Source organism: Terrapene carolina, unplaced genomic scaffold, assembly GCF_002925995.2.
Source record: "Terrapene carolina triunguis isolate 2854851 unplaced genomic scaffold, T_m_triunguis-2.0 Scaffold58, whole genome shotgun sequence".
Classification (NCBI taxonomy): Eukaryota; Metazoa; Chordata; order Testudines; family Emydidae; genus Terrapene; species Terrapene triunguis.
Genome location: NW_020664409.1, coordinates 75,912,172 through 75,932,784, shown reverse-complemented (window position 1 = coordinate 75,932,784; position 20,613 = coordinate 75,912,172). Strand labels below are relative to the sequence as shown.

Sequence of the window (20,613 nt, the reverse complement as noted above, 5' to 3'; positions counted from 1 at the left end):
TGAAGGGCTTAGGAATAGAGGCAGCAGGACAGAGGGGAATAAAGGAGGGGGGGTTGACATTACCGTATCAGAGGTGGAAGCCAAACTTGAACAGCTAAACGGGACTAAATCGGGCGGACCGGATGATCTTCATCCTAGAATATTGAAAGAACTGGCACGAGAAATTGCAAGCCCCTTAGCGATAATTTTTAATGAATCTGTTAACTCGGGGATGGTACCGTTGGACTGGAAAATAGCTAATGTGGTTCCTATTTTCAAGAAAGGGAAAAAAAGTGACCCGGGTAACTACAGGCCTGTTAGTTTAACATCTGTAGTATGCAAGGTCTTGGAAAAAATTTTGAAGGAGAAAGTAGTTAAGGACCTTGAGGTGAATGGCAATTGGGACAAATTACAACATGGGTTTACGAAAGGCAGATCGTGCCAAACCAACCTGATCTCCTTCTTTGAGAAAGTAACATCCTTTCTAGATAAAGGAAATGCGGTGGATCTAATATACCTCGATTTTAGTAAAGCGTTTGATACTGTACCGCATGAGGAATTACTGGTTAAATTGGAAAAGATGGGGATCGATATGAAAATCCAGAGGTGGATAAAGAACTGGTTAAAGGGGAGACTGCAGCGGGTAGTACTGAAGGGTGAACTGTCAGGTTGGAGGGAGGTCACCAGTGGGGTTCCTCAAGATTCGGTTTTGGGTCCGATTTTATTTAATCTATTTATTACTGACCTCAGAACCGAATGTAGGAGTGGGCTGATAAAGTTTGCGGATGACACAAAGTTGGGAGGTATTGCCAATTCGGAGAAGGATCGGGATATCCTGCAGGGAGACTTGGATGACCTTGTAAATTGGAGTAATAGTAATAGGATGAAATTTAATAGTGAGAAGTGTAAGGTGATGCATTTAGGGATAACTAACAAGAATTTTAGTTATAAGCTGGGGACGCATCGGTTGGAAGTAACGGAGGAGGAGAAGGACCTCGGAGTCCTGATTGACCGCAGGATGACTATGAGTCGGCAATGTGACGTAGCTGTGAAAAAAGCTAATGCGATCTTGGGATGCATTAGGCGAGGTATTTCTAGTAGGGACAAGGAGGTGCTGCTTCCGTTATACAAGGCGCTGGTGAGACCTCATTTGGAGTACTGTGTGCAGTTCTGGTCTCCTATGTTTAAAAAGGATGAACTCAAACTGGAACGGGTACAGAGAAGGGCCACTAGGATGATTTGAGGAATGGAATTTCGTATGAAAGGAGACTCGAGGAGCTCAGTTTGTTTAGCCTAACCAAAAGAAGGCTGAGGGGAGATATGATTGCTCTCTTTAAATATATCAGAGGGATAAATACCAGGGAGGGAGAGGAATTATTTCAGCTCAGTTCTAATGTGGACACGAGAACAAATGGATATAAACTGGCCGTGGGGAAGTTTAGGCTTGAAATTAGACGAAGGTTTCTAACCATCAGAGGGATGAAATTCTGGAACAGCCTTCCGAGGGAAATGGTGGGGGCAAAAGACCTGTCTGGCTTCAAGATTAGGCTAGATAAGTTTATGGAGGGAATGGTTTGAGGGGATGACGTGATTTTAATCAATTAGGCAATAACGTGCCATCGCTGGTAAAATGAGGATCCGGCTGGAGAATCTTGCCTATATGCTCGGGGTTCTACTGATCGCCATATTTGGAGTCGGGAAGGAATTTTCCTCCAGGGTAGATTGGCAGAGGCCCTGGAGGTTTTTCGCCTTCCTCCGCAGCATAGGGCAGGGGTCGCAAGCTGGAGGATTCTCTGCGACTTGAAGTCTTTAAATCACGATCTGGAGACTTCAACAGCTGAGTTAAGGGAAAGTGGGTGGGACAGCTTTTGTGGCCTGCATCATGCGGGAGGTCAGACTAGATGACCATAATGGTCCCTTCTGACCTTAAAGTCTATGAGTCTATGAGTCTATATAAAATTTTGTATCCATGCAAGGCTCTACCTCTAAGGCATTTTCTCCAGCTCTCAAATAATTGTAGTGGGTCCTTTTTGCCATGATGAAGTTGTTTATTTTTGGATTTATCTGAGGACTGTAAAGGCATCACCCATTTGATTCCTTAGTGCCAATGTAATTCTGAGCTAAATGGAGGATTTATAGTTGTGCTAATTTAGTTTATGTAAGAAGGTGAACATTACTGTTGAATTTGCTAGCCAGTAATTAAAATTAAATGTTGCTCTCTGTCAGGAGGGGGAATGCAGAACAGAAGATGAGCTCAAGAAAACTTGTAAAATAAAAACACAGTTCCATGTATCATGCAAAAAGAAATAACTTAAACAGTACAGAGTTTGGAAGACTCTATTTTCAAAAAGATTTGGATGTCTGTCTTCAGAATGGGTCTGATTCAACTCCCATGATAATCAATTGAAAGACTCCCATTGATTCCAACAGAAGTTAGATCGGCTCAAAAACCAGGGTTTTGGATTTGTAGGGAAGCAGTAGAAGGTGTGTAATAGTGCTGAGGGATGTGACAGATCCTTTGGTAACCTGATAAATGAAGTTACACTATACAAGGCTGTAATTATTCCATTTGTAGTTTTGGTGACATTAATAAACTAATAGTTATACGTTCTTCTTTATAATATCACCGCAGATCCCCTGAAAAGAATAAACCTTGTTAACATGAATAGTTGGGTGTATACCCTTTCTCTCTAGTGACTAATCTGGACTTTGGAATGTACTACAGTAAACTTGAAGATAGCCAGTTGGTATGTAACTAAAAGATGAGAGCTAAAGAAATGCAGCATTGTTATTTTCGTAGGAGTGAGCAATGAAAATTCAACTAGCTTTCAAAAGTAAATGCATTCACTATCTAACAAAACAAACAAGGACTCAATTCACTGTCTTTACAAGTCACTCCATCTTCTTCAAAGGAGTTAACCGCTGATTTACATTCACAGTATCTAGACTAGAGTTGTTGGTCCTGCTGTAACAAATTTTAATTGGTTATCAGTTAGTGCATTAACCCGACATGATCACAAATGCTAATGTGGACACCTCACAAACAATTGCTCCTGGCCAGGGTTTACCTGATTGGTCAGCCACCACCAGAAGCAACGCTTGTGTTCTAGAACAAATGTTTGTGAAATGTGTACATTAACATTTACAAGCAAAGTATTACATTACAACATGACCAAACACTCTAGTCTGGATAGAATGTGAGAGGGGAATCAGGCGTCCTGTGTCCCAAGCACAGGATGTCAGAAATCTAGTTTAAATGGGGTTTGTCTTGAATAGAAAGGTAGGAGCATTTGTTTTACAATACATTAACTAGCCCGTTCTAACTAACAGATGCTAAAACTCCAATGCTTCAAGTCAACCAGCTTAACATTTTAGTACATCTTGCCTATACTAGAATTTTAGCTAACACATTCTAACTATACATATTTTATCCTAGTCAAGACAAACCCAATGTAACAACTAGTGTGGATTGCATTATTTCAGTCTACATTTTTTCTGTTTGTTTTGATCAGACTTCTACCTCACTTAAATCTACATTACAGAGGGTTTATTATAAAAGTTACATCAAAGTAGGGCCCTTGTGTGCATATGCAGACTTTCATTAAAATAATTGAGGGTATGAATTAAAACTGATTTAATTATTTTGGTTTCAGTACATGTGTAGACAAGTCCTGGCTCCATTTAGTTTGTTCTGTGAGTCTAACTTATTTTCTCTCAACACTTTCTTTCCTTTTTTTTTTTTTTTTGGCTTTTGGATTTGTTGTCACTGGGTTCTTGTATTTATCTACTCCTTTTCTGTTGATATTAATCTCCTTGCTTTATGTTTCTCTCTTTCCCCTGACAAGCTGTATTTCTCTGCAGTGACTAAGCCACCATGAATGTTATCATTTGGAGCCTTTGTTATCATGCAGCAATGATTCAGTCCTCAAGTCAAGTTGACAGACAGTGAAGCCTGTAGTGTCTGTGGAAAGCTCAGTCAAGCAAAGAATAACAGCTTTCATCTAGTCAGGATTCTAACAGCATCTCTTGACTGGTATGTCAGAGGCTACTAGAACAAATGAAAAGGAGTGTGCGTTTTTCCAGGAGCTTAGAAAAGTTTCTGAAAAAGCAGCAAGTGGCTCAGGAAAATGTTTGCTGAACTCAGCTTCGTGTTTGTGCTTTGTTTTGAGTTTTTGGGGGTGCAGGGTTGAGGGAGGCTCTAAAAGGAGAGAGTAGGCCATTTCTTTTCTGGGCAGCAAGTCTGCAGTGCTCCTTATCAGTCTACTAGTTTACATCTCTAGCTAAAACTAGAGTGTGCAGAAACAGGCTGACAGTTCTGGAAGATTATCAGCAAGTTCTAGGACTCGAGTATTTGGCTAAACAACTGTTGTTTGAAGATACTCTGAATTGGAGAAAACTATGCTCTGAGTTGGAAAAAGCTTGAATTCTTTCCTTCATTCTGTTATTAAGTGGCAACACTTTTCTTGGTGCTGCAGACAAGACAGAAGAAGACCTGGCCTTTGCTCTGAAAATTGCCTAAATTGATAATATAATTTCTTACCTGGGGGGGTGGAGCAGGGGCGGGAAGAGGCGGGGCGGAGCGGAGCGGGCTGGGGCCAGGTCACTCGCTGCTGCCAGGCCCCCCACTAACCCTTCAGGCCCCCCTGGACCCCGCATCCCCCTAAAGCACGGAGCTCACCAAAGCGCAGGGCCCGAGGCAGTTGACCCTGTGACAGGTTGGATCACAGAAACCCCCTTGGGAGCTGCCACCCAATGTGCAAAGACTACCCCGATCCTGTTTTCCCTGCCAGCTCAGGACTCCAGCACCCTGTCTTGCTGAGCCAGACACTCCCGTCTGCTCCAACACAGACCCAGGGTCTGAATCACTTGCCCCAAAGCTGCAAGTTTACCTGAAAACAGCTCACAGAAGTGTGCTTGTCTCTAGCACTCAGATGCTCAACTCCCAATGGGGTCTAAATCCAAATAAATCCGTTTTACCCTGCATAAAGCTTATGCAGGGCAAACTCATAAATTGTTCGCCCTCTATAACACTGATAGAGAAATATGCACAGTTGTTTGCTCCCCCAGGTATTAATACATACTCTGAGTAAATTACTAAATAAAAAGTGATTTTATTAAATACAGAAAATAGGATTTAAGTGGGTCCAAGTAGTAACAGGCAGAACAAAGTAAGTCACCAAGCAAAATAAAATAAAATGCGCAAATCTATGTCTAATCAAGCTAAATACAGATAATCTCACCCTCAGAGATGCTTCAGTAAGTTTTTCTCAGACTGGACACCTTCCAGGCCTGGGTACAATTCTTTCCCCTGGTACAGCTCTTGTTCCAGCTCAGGTGATAGCTAGGGGATTCTTCATGATGGCTCCTCTCTCCCTTTGTTCTCTTCCACCCCTTTATATATCTTTTGCATAAGGCGGGAACCCTTTGTCCCTCTGGGTTTCCACCCCCCCTCACTGGAAAAGCACCAGGTTAAAGATGGATTCCAGTTCAGGTGACATGATCACATGTCACTGCAAGACTTCATTGCCCACTTGCCAGCACACACATATACAGGAAGACTAACAGGTAAACACAGCCATCTGCAGACAATGGTCCTGGTTAATGGGAGTCATCAAGATTCCAAACCATCATTAATGGCCCACAGTTTACATAATTACAATAGGCCCTCAGAGTTATGTTTTATATTTCTAGTTTTAGATACAAGAGAGGTACATTTCTACAAATAGGATGATCACACTCAGTAGATTATGAGCTTTGTAATGATACCTTACAAGAGACCTTTTGCACGAAGCATATCCCAGTTACATTATATTCACTTATTATCATGTTTTTATAAAACCATATAGACTGCACAACGTCGCAGACCCGGTCCATCCTATTGACGGGACGGCTCTGAAAATATAAGCCCAAACATTGGTGGAGCCGGGCCCACCTTCCTGAATATTGGTGGAGCATGGGCGCCACAGGACCATATAACTCGCCGCATATGGACAAGGCAGTGTATACCTTATCACATGTTGGGCTGGTTGAGTTAGGGTATGTCTACACAGCAGCTGGAAGGTATAATTGCCAACTTGGGTAGATGTATACATGCTTGCTCTGATCGAGCTAGCATGCTAAAAATAGCAGTGTGGCTGCAGCGGCTTAGGCTAGTTCCCAAGTACAAGCCTGCTCGAGACCCTAGGTAGTACTCAGGTGGCTAGCCTGAGCTGCCACCTGTGCCACGTTGCTATTTTAGAGTGCTAACGAGGGTTGCCAACTTTCTAATTGCTGACAACTGGACTCCCCCCCCTTGCCACACCTCTTCCCCCAAGGCCCTACCCCCTGCTCCACCTCTTCCTCCAGGCTGTCCGCTCGCTCCTCTCCCTCTCTTTACCCATCACTCGCTGTTCTCCCCCTTCCTTGTAGCTGGGCTCGCTCTGCTTCGAAGCTGCAGCCTGACACGGAGCCTGCTGCCTGCCTGCCCATGAGATGCAGGTAGGTTGATAACCCAGGGCCCTCTTCCCCCCGGCCTGTGGTAACTAGACTTTTGGTGTCTGGTCAGTACATCTGACTGGACACTGCCATGTCCCCTTTTTGACCAGACTTTCCAGTTGAAAACTGGGCACCTGGCAACCCTAGCGCTAACTGCTAAACTTCACATGGCCACACTGCTATTTTAGCACATGAACTCAAGCAGAGCTGGAAACGTACATCTACTCAAGCTGGAAATTACACCTCCCAGTAGGGTTGCCGACTTTCTAATGGCACAAAACCGAATACCCTAGCCCTGCCACTTCCCTGAGGCCCCACCCCCTTCCCCGCCCCCTGAGGCACCACCCCCACTCACTACATTCCCCCTCCCTTGGTGGCTTGCTCTCCCCCACCCTCACTCACTTTCACAGGGCTGGGGCAGGGGCTTGGAGTGCAGGAGGGGGTGCAGGCTCTGGGCTGGGGGTGCGGGCTCTGGGGTGGGGCCAGGGATGAGAGGTTTGGGGAGGGCTCAGGGCTGGGGCAGGGGGTTGGGGCTCAGGGTTACCTTGGTCAGCTCCCGGTCAGCGGTGTAGCAGAGCGTGCGCCCCGGAAGCGGCCAGCAGGTCCGGCGCTAGTAGGTATGGGGGCAGGAGGCTCTGTGCGCTGCTCTCACCCGCAGGCACTGCCCCCCCCCCCGGGGGGCAGTGCACAGAGCCCCGTGGTCCCCCTGCCTAGGAGCCGGACCTGCTGGCTGCTTCCGGGGCGCAGCACAGTACCAGGACAGGTAGGGACTAGCCTGCCTTAGCGCTGCAGCACTGCCGACCGGACCTTTAACGGCCCGGTTGGTGGTGCTGACCGGCGCCGCCAGGGTCCTTATTCAACTAGGTGTTCCAGTCGAAAACTGGACACCTGGTCACCCTGCCTCCCAGCTACAGTGTAAACATAACCTGAGAGGCTAGACTTGAGCTCAAGCTTTAACTGAACCAGCACAGTGTTAAAGTATACACTGTCTTGCCTGCGCTAGACTGAAATGTGTTAGCCTATTAGCTAGCATGCTAGCACCATGCTTAAATCCTAGTCTGGACAAAGACCAAAGGGCTGTAGCAATATCCTAGATAAACCTTTTTGAATTAAATTAAACCTTATTATATTAAGTTTAATACCTTTGGGGTCCATTAAAAATGCAGTTGTTTGTGTTATTGTGAGAGTGTATGTAACTTCTCTCGGAAGAGGGGGCATGCTGATCTAATTCCTCCAGTTATCACCCTTTTTGAGTCTTCACTCTAGGGAGGAGACCCATTGTCCGAGTGATTCAGGGTCTCTTCAGAAGTTCAGACTGGATTCTCCAGAGACCTGCAGACAAAGAAAGAACTTTGGGATAAATAACTGACTCAGGGCTTTTGTTCTGATCCAGCCAACTGACAGGCCCTCCTGTGGGCCCCAATCCTTAACGAAGGGTTGGAAGGACTTTGGCCTACTGAGGCCCCATAAGCTTGTGTTCTTGTTCTGAGCAAAGAGTGTGATGAACTTGAAACCACAGGAAAACCCCTGGGGTGGGGTTTTGAAGGACTGCTTCTGCCAGAGCCCATGTTGGAGGGGGTGATCTCTGGTAAGTTTATCGTGTGTGTAGGTTCTTTTGTTGTTTTTAATATCTTTTCTCTCTAATACTTTTCCCTTTTAAGAATAAAATAGGCTTGCTTAGGTAGAATTGTATAGTCACTTATAACTGTGGGCAACTTATTAGTCTCTGAAGAAAAAGCAAGCAGGCCTGCTTAGACAGACTGTCTTTTGATGTCTTTTCAACCTCTCTGGCCACTCAGTAACAGACCTGTAGGTGTCAATTTTGCAACAGAAAGACTTCAAAAACAGACTCCAAAGAGAAACTGCTGAGCTTGAATTGATTTGCAAATTAGATACCATTAACTCTGGTTTGAATAGAGACTGGGAATGGCTGAGTCATTACACTACTTGAATCTATTTCCTTATGATAACTATCCTTACACCTCTTGTCAACTGTCTGTAATTGACTACAAAAGTTTTTTTCCTGCTCATAATAGGTCATCTTAATTAATTAGCCTCTTAGAGCTGGTATGGCATCTTCTCTGTATGTGTGTGTGTATATATATATATATATATATATATATATACTCTTATTATATGTTCCATTCTATGCATCCGATGAAGTGGGCTGTAGCCCACGAAAGCTTATGCTCAAATAAATTTGTTAGTCTCTAAGGTGCCACAAGTACTCCTGTTCTTTTTACGGATACAGACAAACATGGCTGCTACTCTGAAACCTGTCTTTTGATGGGTAGGAAAAAGTGAAGGTAGGGAACTGTTCAGCCTGGGAATACCCAAGTCAGATGGGAGAAAGACAACTGCTTGGGAGCCAGAAGCCTGAGAGTGGGGCCCTTGCTGGACCATAGAGGGGGAATAGAGATGCAGTTTTCCTGAACAGTGACACATGGTACTATAACATGGTTTCCACCCTGCCAAGACCAAACTGTATTATACCATGATCAGGACACAACTGTTATAACATGGTGCACCCACACAGGTAACTTTGTAGTGTAGTCTGGCCTTTGAGCTTGCTGAAGTAGCACCTAAATATCTTTTTTTCCCCAAATAATGTATGCTGTTTTTATTTTTTGAATTTCCCAACTTTATGTAAAGTTCGCAAATCTTATTGAAAAGCAGACATCCCAACTCGAACAGAATGTGATGAAATAACAAAATGCATTAAGGAAGTTATCAGGATACCTGTGTTGCTGGATGTCATGTGTCATATGATGAATACATTAGTACACAAATGACTGTGGTGTGCACAGTCTGATTGCTGTTGACTTAGATTCTAGCCTCTATAATAAAATTGTTAAACATTCTTAGCTGTATAAAAAAATTCACGTCAGTATAACATTTTCTCAAATCCTATCAAGCTTTCTTTGGGTATAATACAATGTGTTCTATCAAAGGATGGCAAAAACAACTGTACAATGGAATAACCTTTCAATTTACAGTTGTTTACTGCTCATGCCCCAGGCAGAATGCACCATCTTCATTATCTTTATGGGTATTCAGGCAGAGGCTTTCCTCATTGATTTACTTAGTGAGGCATGAATTCAATAACTGAAAAAAATCAATTATTTGGGGTTTTTATTCCTGATATATCCTTTCACAAAAGTGTTAGCAGGATCCTTCTGTTCTATTACGCCTGAATAAATTCATAAGTAGCAATGTTTTAATTTTCTTTGTTTTTTAATTAAATTTTGCAGACTCAGCTCTTGGGTGTTTTGCTGGCAATCACTGGAAATTTTCTGATTAGTATCTCTTTGAATATCCAGGTATGAAATATTTTTTTCTAATTATTTGGATTTATTTAAATTTTAGTAAATGATGTATGTTTTATTATTTAATTAAAGCACTTTTTAAATAATCATGTTAATAGTCCACTGAAATGTAGGCTTCCTCCCTCCCTCCCCCCAATAACTCTGTGATAGTGCACTGGTTCTCTACCTTTTCTATGTGACCCCATGTTACAACAGAAGAAAGTTTCAGGATTCCTCCTTCCAACTAGCCATAAAAACAGGGAAGCAGATCACTACACCCTTGGACCTCTTCATGATCTCAATGGTGATTGTCACCCTCAGCTTGAGAGCCAGTGTGTTAGTGAATGCAAATCCTAAGAGAAGCTGCCCATAAACAAAGGCATCCAATCCTGTTTAATAGAACTAGTCTTGTAAATAAATTAATGGAGGGGAGGGATAGCTCAGTGGTTTGAGCATTGGCCTGCTAAACCCAGGGTTGTGAGTTCAATCCTTGAGGGGGCCATTTAAGGATCTGGGGTACAAAACAAACAAACAAACCTGTCAGGGACAGTACTTGGTCATGCTAGTGAAGGCAGGGGACTGGACTTGATGACCTTTCAAGGTCCCTTCCAGTTCTATGAGATAGGTATATCTCCATATATTATAACACATTTACTTAAATGTTTGCAAGATTGGGGCCGAAAGCAATGCTTGCCAGACTAATTTCATTGTGCAAGCTGAAGGAAATGCTAATAATAAATAGCATAAAAGACAAAAAGCAAACTGAGGTCCTGACCTTGCACCTTTACCTTCAAGAGTAATCCCTTGAACCCAGTTGGACTGTTGGCATGAATAAGGATCACTGAGGTGAATTCTTAAAATCTCTTCTGTTTTAATAATCAAAATTGCTACTAGTTAAACAGTAACAACTTTTTATTGTGATTTTTTTATCTTGAAAATGTCCCTTTAAGTATTTTCAGTAATCTTACCAATGAATTTTACTGGCAGAATCCATGTTTGAAGCTTCGAAGATTTAAAAAAGAAAAGAAAAGCGATTTCTCACAAAATTACTTTGGTAACATTGTATTCAGGCTTTTTTAAGCTCTCTTAGTATAAAACTGATTTTGTCTATTAAGGATGCAACTGCAAATCTATCTCTCAGCATAATCTCTTTTACACAATCTTTCATGAAAGTCTTCACCAGCCCACTCCTATTTTCTTAAGTGGATTTAGTGCTTTTGAATTATTCTAGATTGAGAGCCCCAGAAACAGAAGTACTCTGTGTATCTGCAGACCCCTTGTAATTTGCCATTGTTCTCTAAGACAAACCAGTGTTCCTCAATTCTGGATTGGAGACTAGGATCTCCTCTAACGGGAGCAGATCCAACTCCAGTGGAAAATCTCTCCCATTGACTACAGTGGAAGTTTGCTCAAGGCCAGGGTGAAGAGGTAATTCAGAGTTTCTGTCCCTAGCCTTGCTTAAAGTGTTTTTTGTAAGGTGGACCTTCACTGGGAAGCACATTGAGAATACACAGGCCTGCAAACAAGCTTTAACTTTTATTCTTTAACAACCTGGGCTGGATTTGAACTGAAGCATCTTCCTTTCTTTAAACACTGTGTACAAACTTAATAAAGACTTACTCCCTTTCCCCATGGATAACCAATTGCAGCAGAAACTTCTATTGCCCTATAAAAATGGCATTGTCCCCTTTAGTAATGAAAGAGAGGTTTATTAAATGGACACCTGACTTCTTTAAACCCCAACATTTATTTTCCTATTAATATTAATGGGATATAGGCCAAATTTTGTTACTCTTCACTATCCCACCCACCAAATGACCCCTTCTCCTTGTGTTCTCTTCCCCGCCTCCATTGGTCCCCAAATAAAAAAGCAGTCTGCAAACAAACACACCAGAGTCAGTACAAATTTGTGACTGTATTTCAGCTGCATTGGAAGTGCCCTCAGAACTCCCATGTGGGCAAAATACTTATTCTTGGAGCATGAGCAATCTGAACAGAGGAGGATGTGTAAGAGCTGCCAGTGGATTGGGGTTGTATGATCAAATACATGGAAAGTGTCTCTTCATGCACTCTAGAATTTTTCTCAGGGCCTCCATGTTGTTTTTTGCGGGTGAGGGAACAGAATGAGGGTACAATTAGAGCTCATCCGAAATTTTCCTTCAAAATTGTTTTTCAATAGAAAATTAGGTTTTTGACTAAATGGAATTTCTCACCCAAAGTGTCAGCTTTCTGTGGATAATTTTTTTAAACTGAAGCCTGAAAATTGAAATATTTCAGACAAAAGCCAAAATAAGTTGATTCTGAAATGCCACTCTGGTGCCTCATGAGAGTTGTAGTTGGGTTGCCTTATCCTCCCATTCTGCTTCATGGCCAGGCTCCCCTGCTGGATGTCATTCTGCAGGGTGCACTACAGCCGTGCACCTGCCATGGTGCACCACCTCCCCTCATCAAGAGGCAAGACCACGATGCATCATGGGAGATGTCATCTGACCAGAGAGCCCAGCCTCTAGAGGAGAATGGGACACCTGAACTACAACTCCCATGAGGCACTGCATCTGCATTTCCAAATCAAAATGTTTTGGTTTTAGAATTTTTTTGCCAAAAAACTGAAATTTTCCACAAGGAAAAAGGCATTTTCCCAACCAGTTCTAGGTAGAGCAGTAACACCAACTCTCTTGGTTACTACCTCTTACACTGTGCAGAAGGGCTGGTGAAAAATTTGGCTCTGTATGTGAGACCATATAGATGATTATTTATGTATGTATTTGTAGTAACATAGTACCTAGGAGCCTTAGTCATAGACCAAGACCCCATTGTGCTAGATGTACAAACACAGAACAAAAAAATGGTTCCAGCTCCAAAGTGTTTATAATCTAAGTATAAGACAAGAGACTTATATGGATGGATACAGACAGAGGGGAGAAACTGAGACAATATTAGGCAGCATGATAGGCAGGGTATCACGAACTAGCAAGACTAGCATAGTGAAAATTGCATATCCACCCAATAATTATACATTCTTGACTATCATCTACTCACTCCTTTAAGTGATTTCAGTGCAGCCAGAACCCTATTTTAGAAGACTCGAATGACCACGGTCATCAAAACATCCCGTCACGGCACAATTTAAGCTGTAAAACTAAATAGAAAACAATTACCATGCAAGTAAATAGTACTTCTTCCCTGTAGAAAAAGGTGTTGACAAACTGTTATTTGCCTATGTTATACTGTACTGTTGAAATAGAAATTAAGACATTTGGAACATAGACAGTGTTGACAAACTTTCGTTCACTGAGACTAAACCAATCCAGATTATGCTTTACAATGTGCGGGGGGGGGGTTTTTTGTTTGTTTGTTTGTTTGTTTTTTTGTATAGCAGGTGATCATGGCCCAAATCCTGCTTGCTTTACTAATGTGTGTAATCCTACTAAAGTCATGCATGAGTTAGGCGAGCAGAAAAAGGCCTCTGTCTTGTGTGAAAGGAATGCCAGTTCCTCCTGATACTAGCCATGCTTAGTTGCACACAGTTTTATTCTTAAACTGCCTTTGAAGCCACTTCATGGATCAGCTAGAAGGAGCACATTCCTCGATGGCCAACTTCACCTGGTTTGTGGCTTCAGCTTCATACATTTGCATTGCCGCTTAGGCTCCCCTGGGAATTTTTTTTTTCTTCCTGAAAAACCCTTTGAGATAACACCAGAGGCTTGTAGTGCTAGCCACCTAGACTATATATTAACTTCAGAGTGTCTTGATATTTTTTTCTGGTGGATATATTTAGTGGGGTAGATTTTTCATCATTTCAAACCAGGGTATTTGGTTAAGGAAGCATCAAGCCAAAGTAGCACTGTATTAGTACAAAGCACTATGTCTGCAACATCAAACTGAAACTAATTTTAAAAAAAGATGAAATCTTGATGTACCTGGTATTTGCAGTTGACAGGCCCCCTAATTACTCAAATTTCATTCTATGTATTAACACAATGAAAGCTTCTTTTTCATCTGTTCCTAATAATTAATTTCCAGAAATATGCTCATCTCCGACTGGCATGCCAAGCAAATCAAAAGCCCTATTACACAAGCAAGCTGTGGTGGTGTGGAATTATCCTCATGGGGCTTGGAGAGCTGGGAAACGCTGCAGCTTATGGATTTGCTCCAGCCACCCTTATAGCTCCATTAGGATGTGTATCCGTCATAGGTGAGCTGGTTTTCCATGTTTTATTTATGTAGATATTTTACTAAACAGTTGTTAGTGAGAAATATAAGAAAAATACAAGAGGGATTGCAGAGAGAAGAGAGAATTTGGGGGGAAATAGGGCTATTACAGTCTGGAAGTGAATGAATCATACAATTGAATAGGATGTAATTTTAAAATAAACCCCCTACTCAGTGCAAAAGATCCCGTATTAATCTATCCCATAGTTTGGCTTAGTGGTCTAGGATAATTCTGTGTAGAACTGCAGTACATGTTGATAGTGGGTCAATATCCAGTTGTTTGAGGTACCCCACAATGGGGCCTGAGCCAAGGCCCATTGACATCGACAGAAGTCATTCCTTTGACTTCAATGAGCTTTGGATTGAGCCTTTTGTGCTTAAATACTTTCTCTGTCTGTCTTATACAGTTGCCTCTCACTGTGGCATCAGGTGGCTTTCCCCTGCTGTCCCTTGCCCATCGCCATCCTCCATGCAGACTTATGCATGGCCTCCACACAGACCCTTTCTGGCACTCCGTTCTCCCTCTGCCCTATGCTCTATTGTTGGCTCCACAAGAACTACTGTACTAGGAAACTTAAACAGTGCTGAGTGGCTCTCTCGAGCCCTTGCACCAGAGTGAATGCCATGCTGTGCATTTGCACCGAGTTGTGCTTTTCCTCAGATTAGTGTCTTTGGTTCCTTCTCTCTTTTGGGAAGTTTATTAAGTGCATAAACTATTCTACCTCCTCTGATAAGAGGTCTGTGTGGTTAGAGAGGCCTACAAAATTCCAGAAACCTTCACTTTGTTCTGGGGCACTACTAATGCTGCCATCTTGTGCTTTCATAGGACAAATTAACAGACCTTTCAAATAATTATTTATACCATGGGCCTTATTTTATTATTTCTTATTCCATATTTAGAGCCTTTTATTAATGCATTTAAGCACCCAATCACTACAGGGCCAAAATCTTTTTTATCATTTTAGTTATGGTGGTGGTATTTCATTTATATTCTGTTTCTTCTTTTCTGGGGAACTCTATTTTTAAACAGTTTTGTCTCATCTGTACCAGTGGAAATTACAGTAGATAGGCTAGCATAGTACAGAAGCTGTAGAAATAGGAATTCACTGGTGCAGCTGCATCCCTTAATAATGTTGCTTCACATCCAAAACTGAAGCATCCAGTGCAGCCGTATCAGGATCCAGGTACACTGGAGTTCATCTTGACACCAGAAACAGCATGTGTTTCATGGATGGTCTCTTTCTATCAGTTCTCCTCCTCGACTCAACACTTCTGAAAATGATGCTGCATCCTAGAGTCTTTCTTCAGAAAGGCTGAGTTCTCTTCCCTGCAGACTTCCTGGCTGTAGTGGAAAGATTCATTCATGCATGCATGCGTGAGGGGTGTGTGTGTGTGTGTGTGTGTGTGTGTGTGTGTGTGTGTGTAAGAAGGGAAGGTGTAGGCAGCTGACGGTACCCTTTAACATTAAAATGTCCCTGAGTTTTGGCATCAAGTCCAACTGTACATCAGCACACACAATCCTTGGAAGGATTTACCATAGAAGGAAATGAAATATTTACCTGAGGATCAAACAATATGTTGGGCTGACACATACATATGTGCTTTGTAGTGGCAATAGTTATAACTTCAGCAATTGCAAATCTTGCCAGTTCCAGATGTCTCTGACCACTAAAGAAGCATTGTTCAGATAAAAATCCGTATTAAAAAATTACCCAGCAACCCATTAGATTTTGAAAAGTATTTTTCTTTTAATTTTTCATTTCTTCATTCTACTTTATATTGTGTTTACTTTTTGCACTTTATGCAGTTTGGACAACAAAACTAGATCTGGTCAGTTTCACGTTCTTTGTATCTTTCTCTCCACCTACGTTTGCAGGGAAATGTCTTCATTAAACAATCTGTCTCTATTGCTTCTCCTGCTCCTCCTACTCCCAAAAAATCATGGAAAAGATTTCCATAAACATTACATTATTCTCACTGCCCTGCCTCCCACTCTCTTTTTAACCAAACCAAAATTTGGTTTTAAAATATGACTATCCCTCAAACACTTTATATTCCATTCCCTTCTACCCACTCTGAATATCATTTTCTTAAGCAATGTAGAACTATTAAACTATATATTGTCCAGCAAACACATTCATCTAGCAATTCTGTACCTTACTGTGCCGGTTTCTCCAGTACTTAGTTTGAGCACAGACAAACTATTTTAGTTAGATAACCTCCCAACGATGTTAAAGAAGGGAAAGTAAACTGCAAATGTCAAGAAAGAAGAAATAAACTACCAGATTCAGTGTGCTGATGAAGTCAACACCTCCAGTAATATTCCCTGCCACTAGATGTTTTCTTACTGAAACTACTGCCATGGAAACAGTATTTTGTGAATTTTAGGCCCTCCTTTCGAGCTGTGATGGACTGATCAAGTCAAATATCACCTTCTGCTAATAACTGGGCAAAAGTAACTTATATAGCAGGTCTTCTAATAGAAGAAATATTTTTCTCATTAAATTTCAGCTAGTTCAGGGGGGAGGAGGTCATACCTGAGCTGGCTTCAATTTTGCACTGAAGTTGAATGTGTTTCTTTCCACAGGTCATAGTTCAGTGTTAAGATTGAGAAATTAAGCACTCAAAAGTAAAATTTCCTAAGTTTATTTGAACAGACAACCTTAACTCTGCCCTCTTTGTGCGTATTTTTCAAAATATCATCCCTCTGTCACAAATGTGTCAAATAAGAGAATCTGGATTTTCTTATATTCCTACAGTACTTATAATGGACTGCTCCTAGGATTGGATATGCTGTGTGTTACCATGCTGTACTACTACATATTACAGATTATACATTTAAAGTAATTATATGAACATTTTGTTTTCAATTAATGTGAAAACTCTGTGCCTGATCCTATGAGGTGGTGACATTAGTGAGTTTTATAGGGGGCATCCAGCACTGTGAAGATATGGGCCAGAAATTGGCCCTATAATAGTAATTTTTTAAAAAATAGATTCAATCCAAGAAGACAAGACCATGTTTTTGAGTGACACAGTGGGAATATTCTTTGAATAGTTGCAATAATCTAAGTTCTAACATCTGTTCAGGGTTTTAAATAGTTTGAGCAGACAGCTGTTCTCTTCTCCAAGGAAAGAAAACGGTACATTTTTAATAATGTATTTTTAAAAATAGATCTTAAAATAGCATTTTTATGTTTTTAAAAATTAAAAATATAGTGTTTTACATATATAACAGGTTATTCTTTTTTATTCTTCAGGCTTCCGTTTCTGCTTGAATAAGTGGGCGGGAAATAAGGAGAGGGCTGTGATATCGGAGGCCATCTTTTATAAAGTTCTTATCACTCTATGAAAAATTGGTTTTATGCATAATCCACTAAGATTGGCATTGCTGAGATGTTTTGCCTTTTCATATATCCATTCCCAAATGGCTTTGGGTCAAGAAGCTAGTTCTGCTACTTTAAAGATGATATAGTTCAGGGGTAGGCAACCTTTCAGAAGTGGTGTGCCGAGTCTTCATTTATTCACTTTAATGTAAGGTTTCGCGTGCAGGTAATACATTTTAACGTTTTTTAGAAGGTCTCTCTCTATAAGTCTATATTATATAACTAAACTATTGTTGTATGTAAAGTAAACAAGGTTTTCAAAATGTTTAAGAAGCTTCATTTAAAATTAAATTAAAATGCTGATCTTACGCCGCCAGCCTGCTCAGCCTGCTTCCAGCCTGGGGTTCTGTTCACCTAGGCTGGCAGCGGGCTGAGCGGGGCCTGCGGCCGGGACCCCAGACCTGGGGGGGGGGGTTCAGGGGTCAGGACAGAGGGCAGTGGGGATGTGGGGGGGGTTCAGGGCAGAAGGCTGGGTGTGTGGGAGGGGTTCAGGGGTCAGGACAGTGTGGATGTGGGGGATTCAGGGGTCAGGGCAGAGGGCAGTGGGGGTGTGCGGGGAGGCTGAGTGGGGCTGGGGGCCAGGACCCCCCCACACCGCTCTCCCCTGCGGGGGCAGGAGGCAGAAGCTAGGTCCTGCGGCAGCCAAGCTTTCCTCCCTCCCCCGCTTCTTCCCCCAGTGTGGTGCTTTCCTGCCCCTCCTCCCCTCCTCTTCCTCTCACCAGGCAGGCAGCAGCGTGCCACTCAAAATCAGCTTGTGTGCCATGTTTGGCACACGTGCCGTAGGTTGCCAACCCCTGATATAGTTGAAAAGAAGTACTTTACGAAAATGTCTGAGAACCCTTTCTCTAGAGTGGAACTCTGTCACATGTTCCACCTCCTCTCTCATTCATTATTATGTAACATCCCTGTGATAAATGAGGATCTGTGGTTTTGAGAACTCAGCTAAGAGCAGCCCTGATATAGTCACCATAAAGTTTTATTTCAGAAATTTTTAAAAATTCGTTTATTCTTCTCATTCTAAAAGAACACATAGCTGGATGTTATGGTTTTCTGTGTAGTCTCCTGTCTTTCTTTCTTTCCTTTTCTTTCCTTTTCTTTTCTTTTCTTTGTAATTCAGCATCTTGAATTAACTAAGATTTACAGTTCTCTGTTGATATCAGCCTCCAATATTTCTGTTATCTTTTTGATGGAAGAAGAAGCTAGGTATGGAAAAGACCTTTTTCTGACACCTTGTCCACCATCTTTCCCTTTCTGTCTCTGCCACTCAGTCATCCTTGACGCGCCACATCTTCAGTATGTAATGGATAGAAAAGGGTCACTTTTTGTAATTCCTTCCTTTCTTTTGTGTTCAGGACAACATTCATATCTATCTTGCATGATAAAAACAGGCTTGATTGGCCAATTAACTGTTATGCACTTCTTCTAACACTTCTTGGGCAGAATGACACTGACGCTAAGAAATTACATCTAGCTTCATGTTTAACGTTGTGTATGCATGCAATCATTGTTTCATTTTCTTCCTTTTGTGGTATGTTTTGACACAGGGATAGATCCAGGGCTTTATCTAATCTGTCTAGCCAAGTGCGCATAAGAGCATCCATCATCATAGTATCTAAGTATCCCTCATCAAAATGAACCATAATAGGTCAGTAGTCTAATTTTTCTCCCTGCTCCTAGTTATTCCTTAGCTCCATTCATGGAGTGGCAAATTTTAGGGACATAGGCTGATGCAGTGGAGTTAAAGAATGACTCTGTAGCCATTCTATGACCTGGGGAGAAAAAATCCTTTCCTATAGGCCTTCAGGAGAGATACCCTTTGCAGTATCTGAAGTCTGTGCTGGATGAAAAGATTTAGGACTTATTCAAGAGGTTGACCGAGACCAGAAGTAATGTTTTCACCATTAAAAAGCAAAAAACAATGAAGAAAGTTGGTCCTTTTGCAGTGTTTTGAAACTTAAACACTGTAGCACTAAGAACCTGAAGACAGATCCTCAACTGGTGTAAATTATCATAGCTCCACTGACTTCAATGGGACTATGACAATTTACATTAGCTGAGGTTCTGCCTCTTGAAAATGAAATTGACAGAAGGGCTTAAATAATGCCAGGTAAACATTCTTTCACATTTCATCTAAATTGTTTAGTGATGTTGCAAAACATACAGTTTTAAGTTATTCCCCTTTAAATAATGGATGTGGTCTTGTGCTTGCTCTAGCCAGGCTTAATAGACAGAGAGTGTGAGTCAGAACTTCACTTCTGGGTCACACATTACCAGAAAGATATTGACAAGTGGGAGAGATTTCACAGCAGAGCAACAAAAACTGTGTGTGGGTGTGTGAGATCTATTTAAAAAAATAAGTAAATGAGCTAGTCTAAGATATGAAAAAGGGATCTGGAAGGACAATTTACAAATATTTGGAAGTTATAAACATACAGAAGAGAGAGGAATTATTAAGGGTAATACACAGGAATATAAATAGGAGTAATAGGATGACATTTAGAAAGGGATAAGATTAATAAATGGGAAACAGCTTAACAATGAAATATTACACTGTGGAATAGTCTCTAAGGGGAAAAAGTGGTGGAAATCTCATCACTTGGATCTTTTAAGGTTAAATTGGTCAAAAGGTACTGTAGGGATCAATCCTGCATTGACAAAGGGATGGATTGAATATTCTAATATGTGTTTTTTGTCGCCAACTTCTGTGATTCTATATTATTTCTTTTTAAAAGAAAAACAAAAATAAACCTAATTATACACTCCATATCTGTGAGATGACAGTTGTTTTTCAATCACTAGTCAGACTATTAATTGTTTATTAGTGAAAGACATCAAATTTAAAATTATTCTCCATTTCTACTTGTGCCACAGAAAGCATATAGTTGAGGATAACCAGACACAGAAAAATCCTGGGAAAAATCAGCAATAGTCTAAACTAATGAATGTAGCGCTCTACATTTTTTCCTGGTTAAATGTATAATTGTACATCATGCAGAATAAAGAGTCTTCCAAACATTTCTTTCAGGGAACTGGAATTTGTATGCTGTAGCACTACACTGATAATGAATACAAAACAGCCTATATTATATTGATGCATGAGAAGACAAGGTTGTTTCAACAGAACAATTAAGCCCCTGAATTAAGATTCCCCCCCCCTTTTGTATGCAGTAGTTTTTGCCTAGCATGACTGTGATACTGCAGCATGTGTCGATGTACCTAAGCTAGCTTTGATCTAGCTAGACCAAAACTAGCTTAAA

The 20,613-nt window shown here is 41.4% G+C and overlaps 1 protein-coding gene across 1 annotated transcript in view; it reads left to right on the top strand.

Moving 5' to 3' along the window:
* NIPAL2 (NIPA like domain containing 2) overlaps positions 1-20,613 on the top strand; it is a 64,400-nt gene that overhangs the window by 10,750 nt on the left and 33,037 nt on the right. Inside the window, exons 2-3 of the mRNA XM_024215772.2 lie at positions 9,705-9,773; positions 13,782-13,953. Of these exons, the coding sequence (XP_024071540.2) occupies positions 9,705-9,773; positions 13,782-13,953 (241 nt within the window). The remainder of the gene's footprint in view (positions 1-9,704; positions 9,774-13,781; positions 13,954-20,613) is intronic.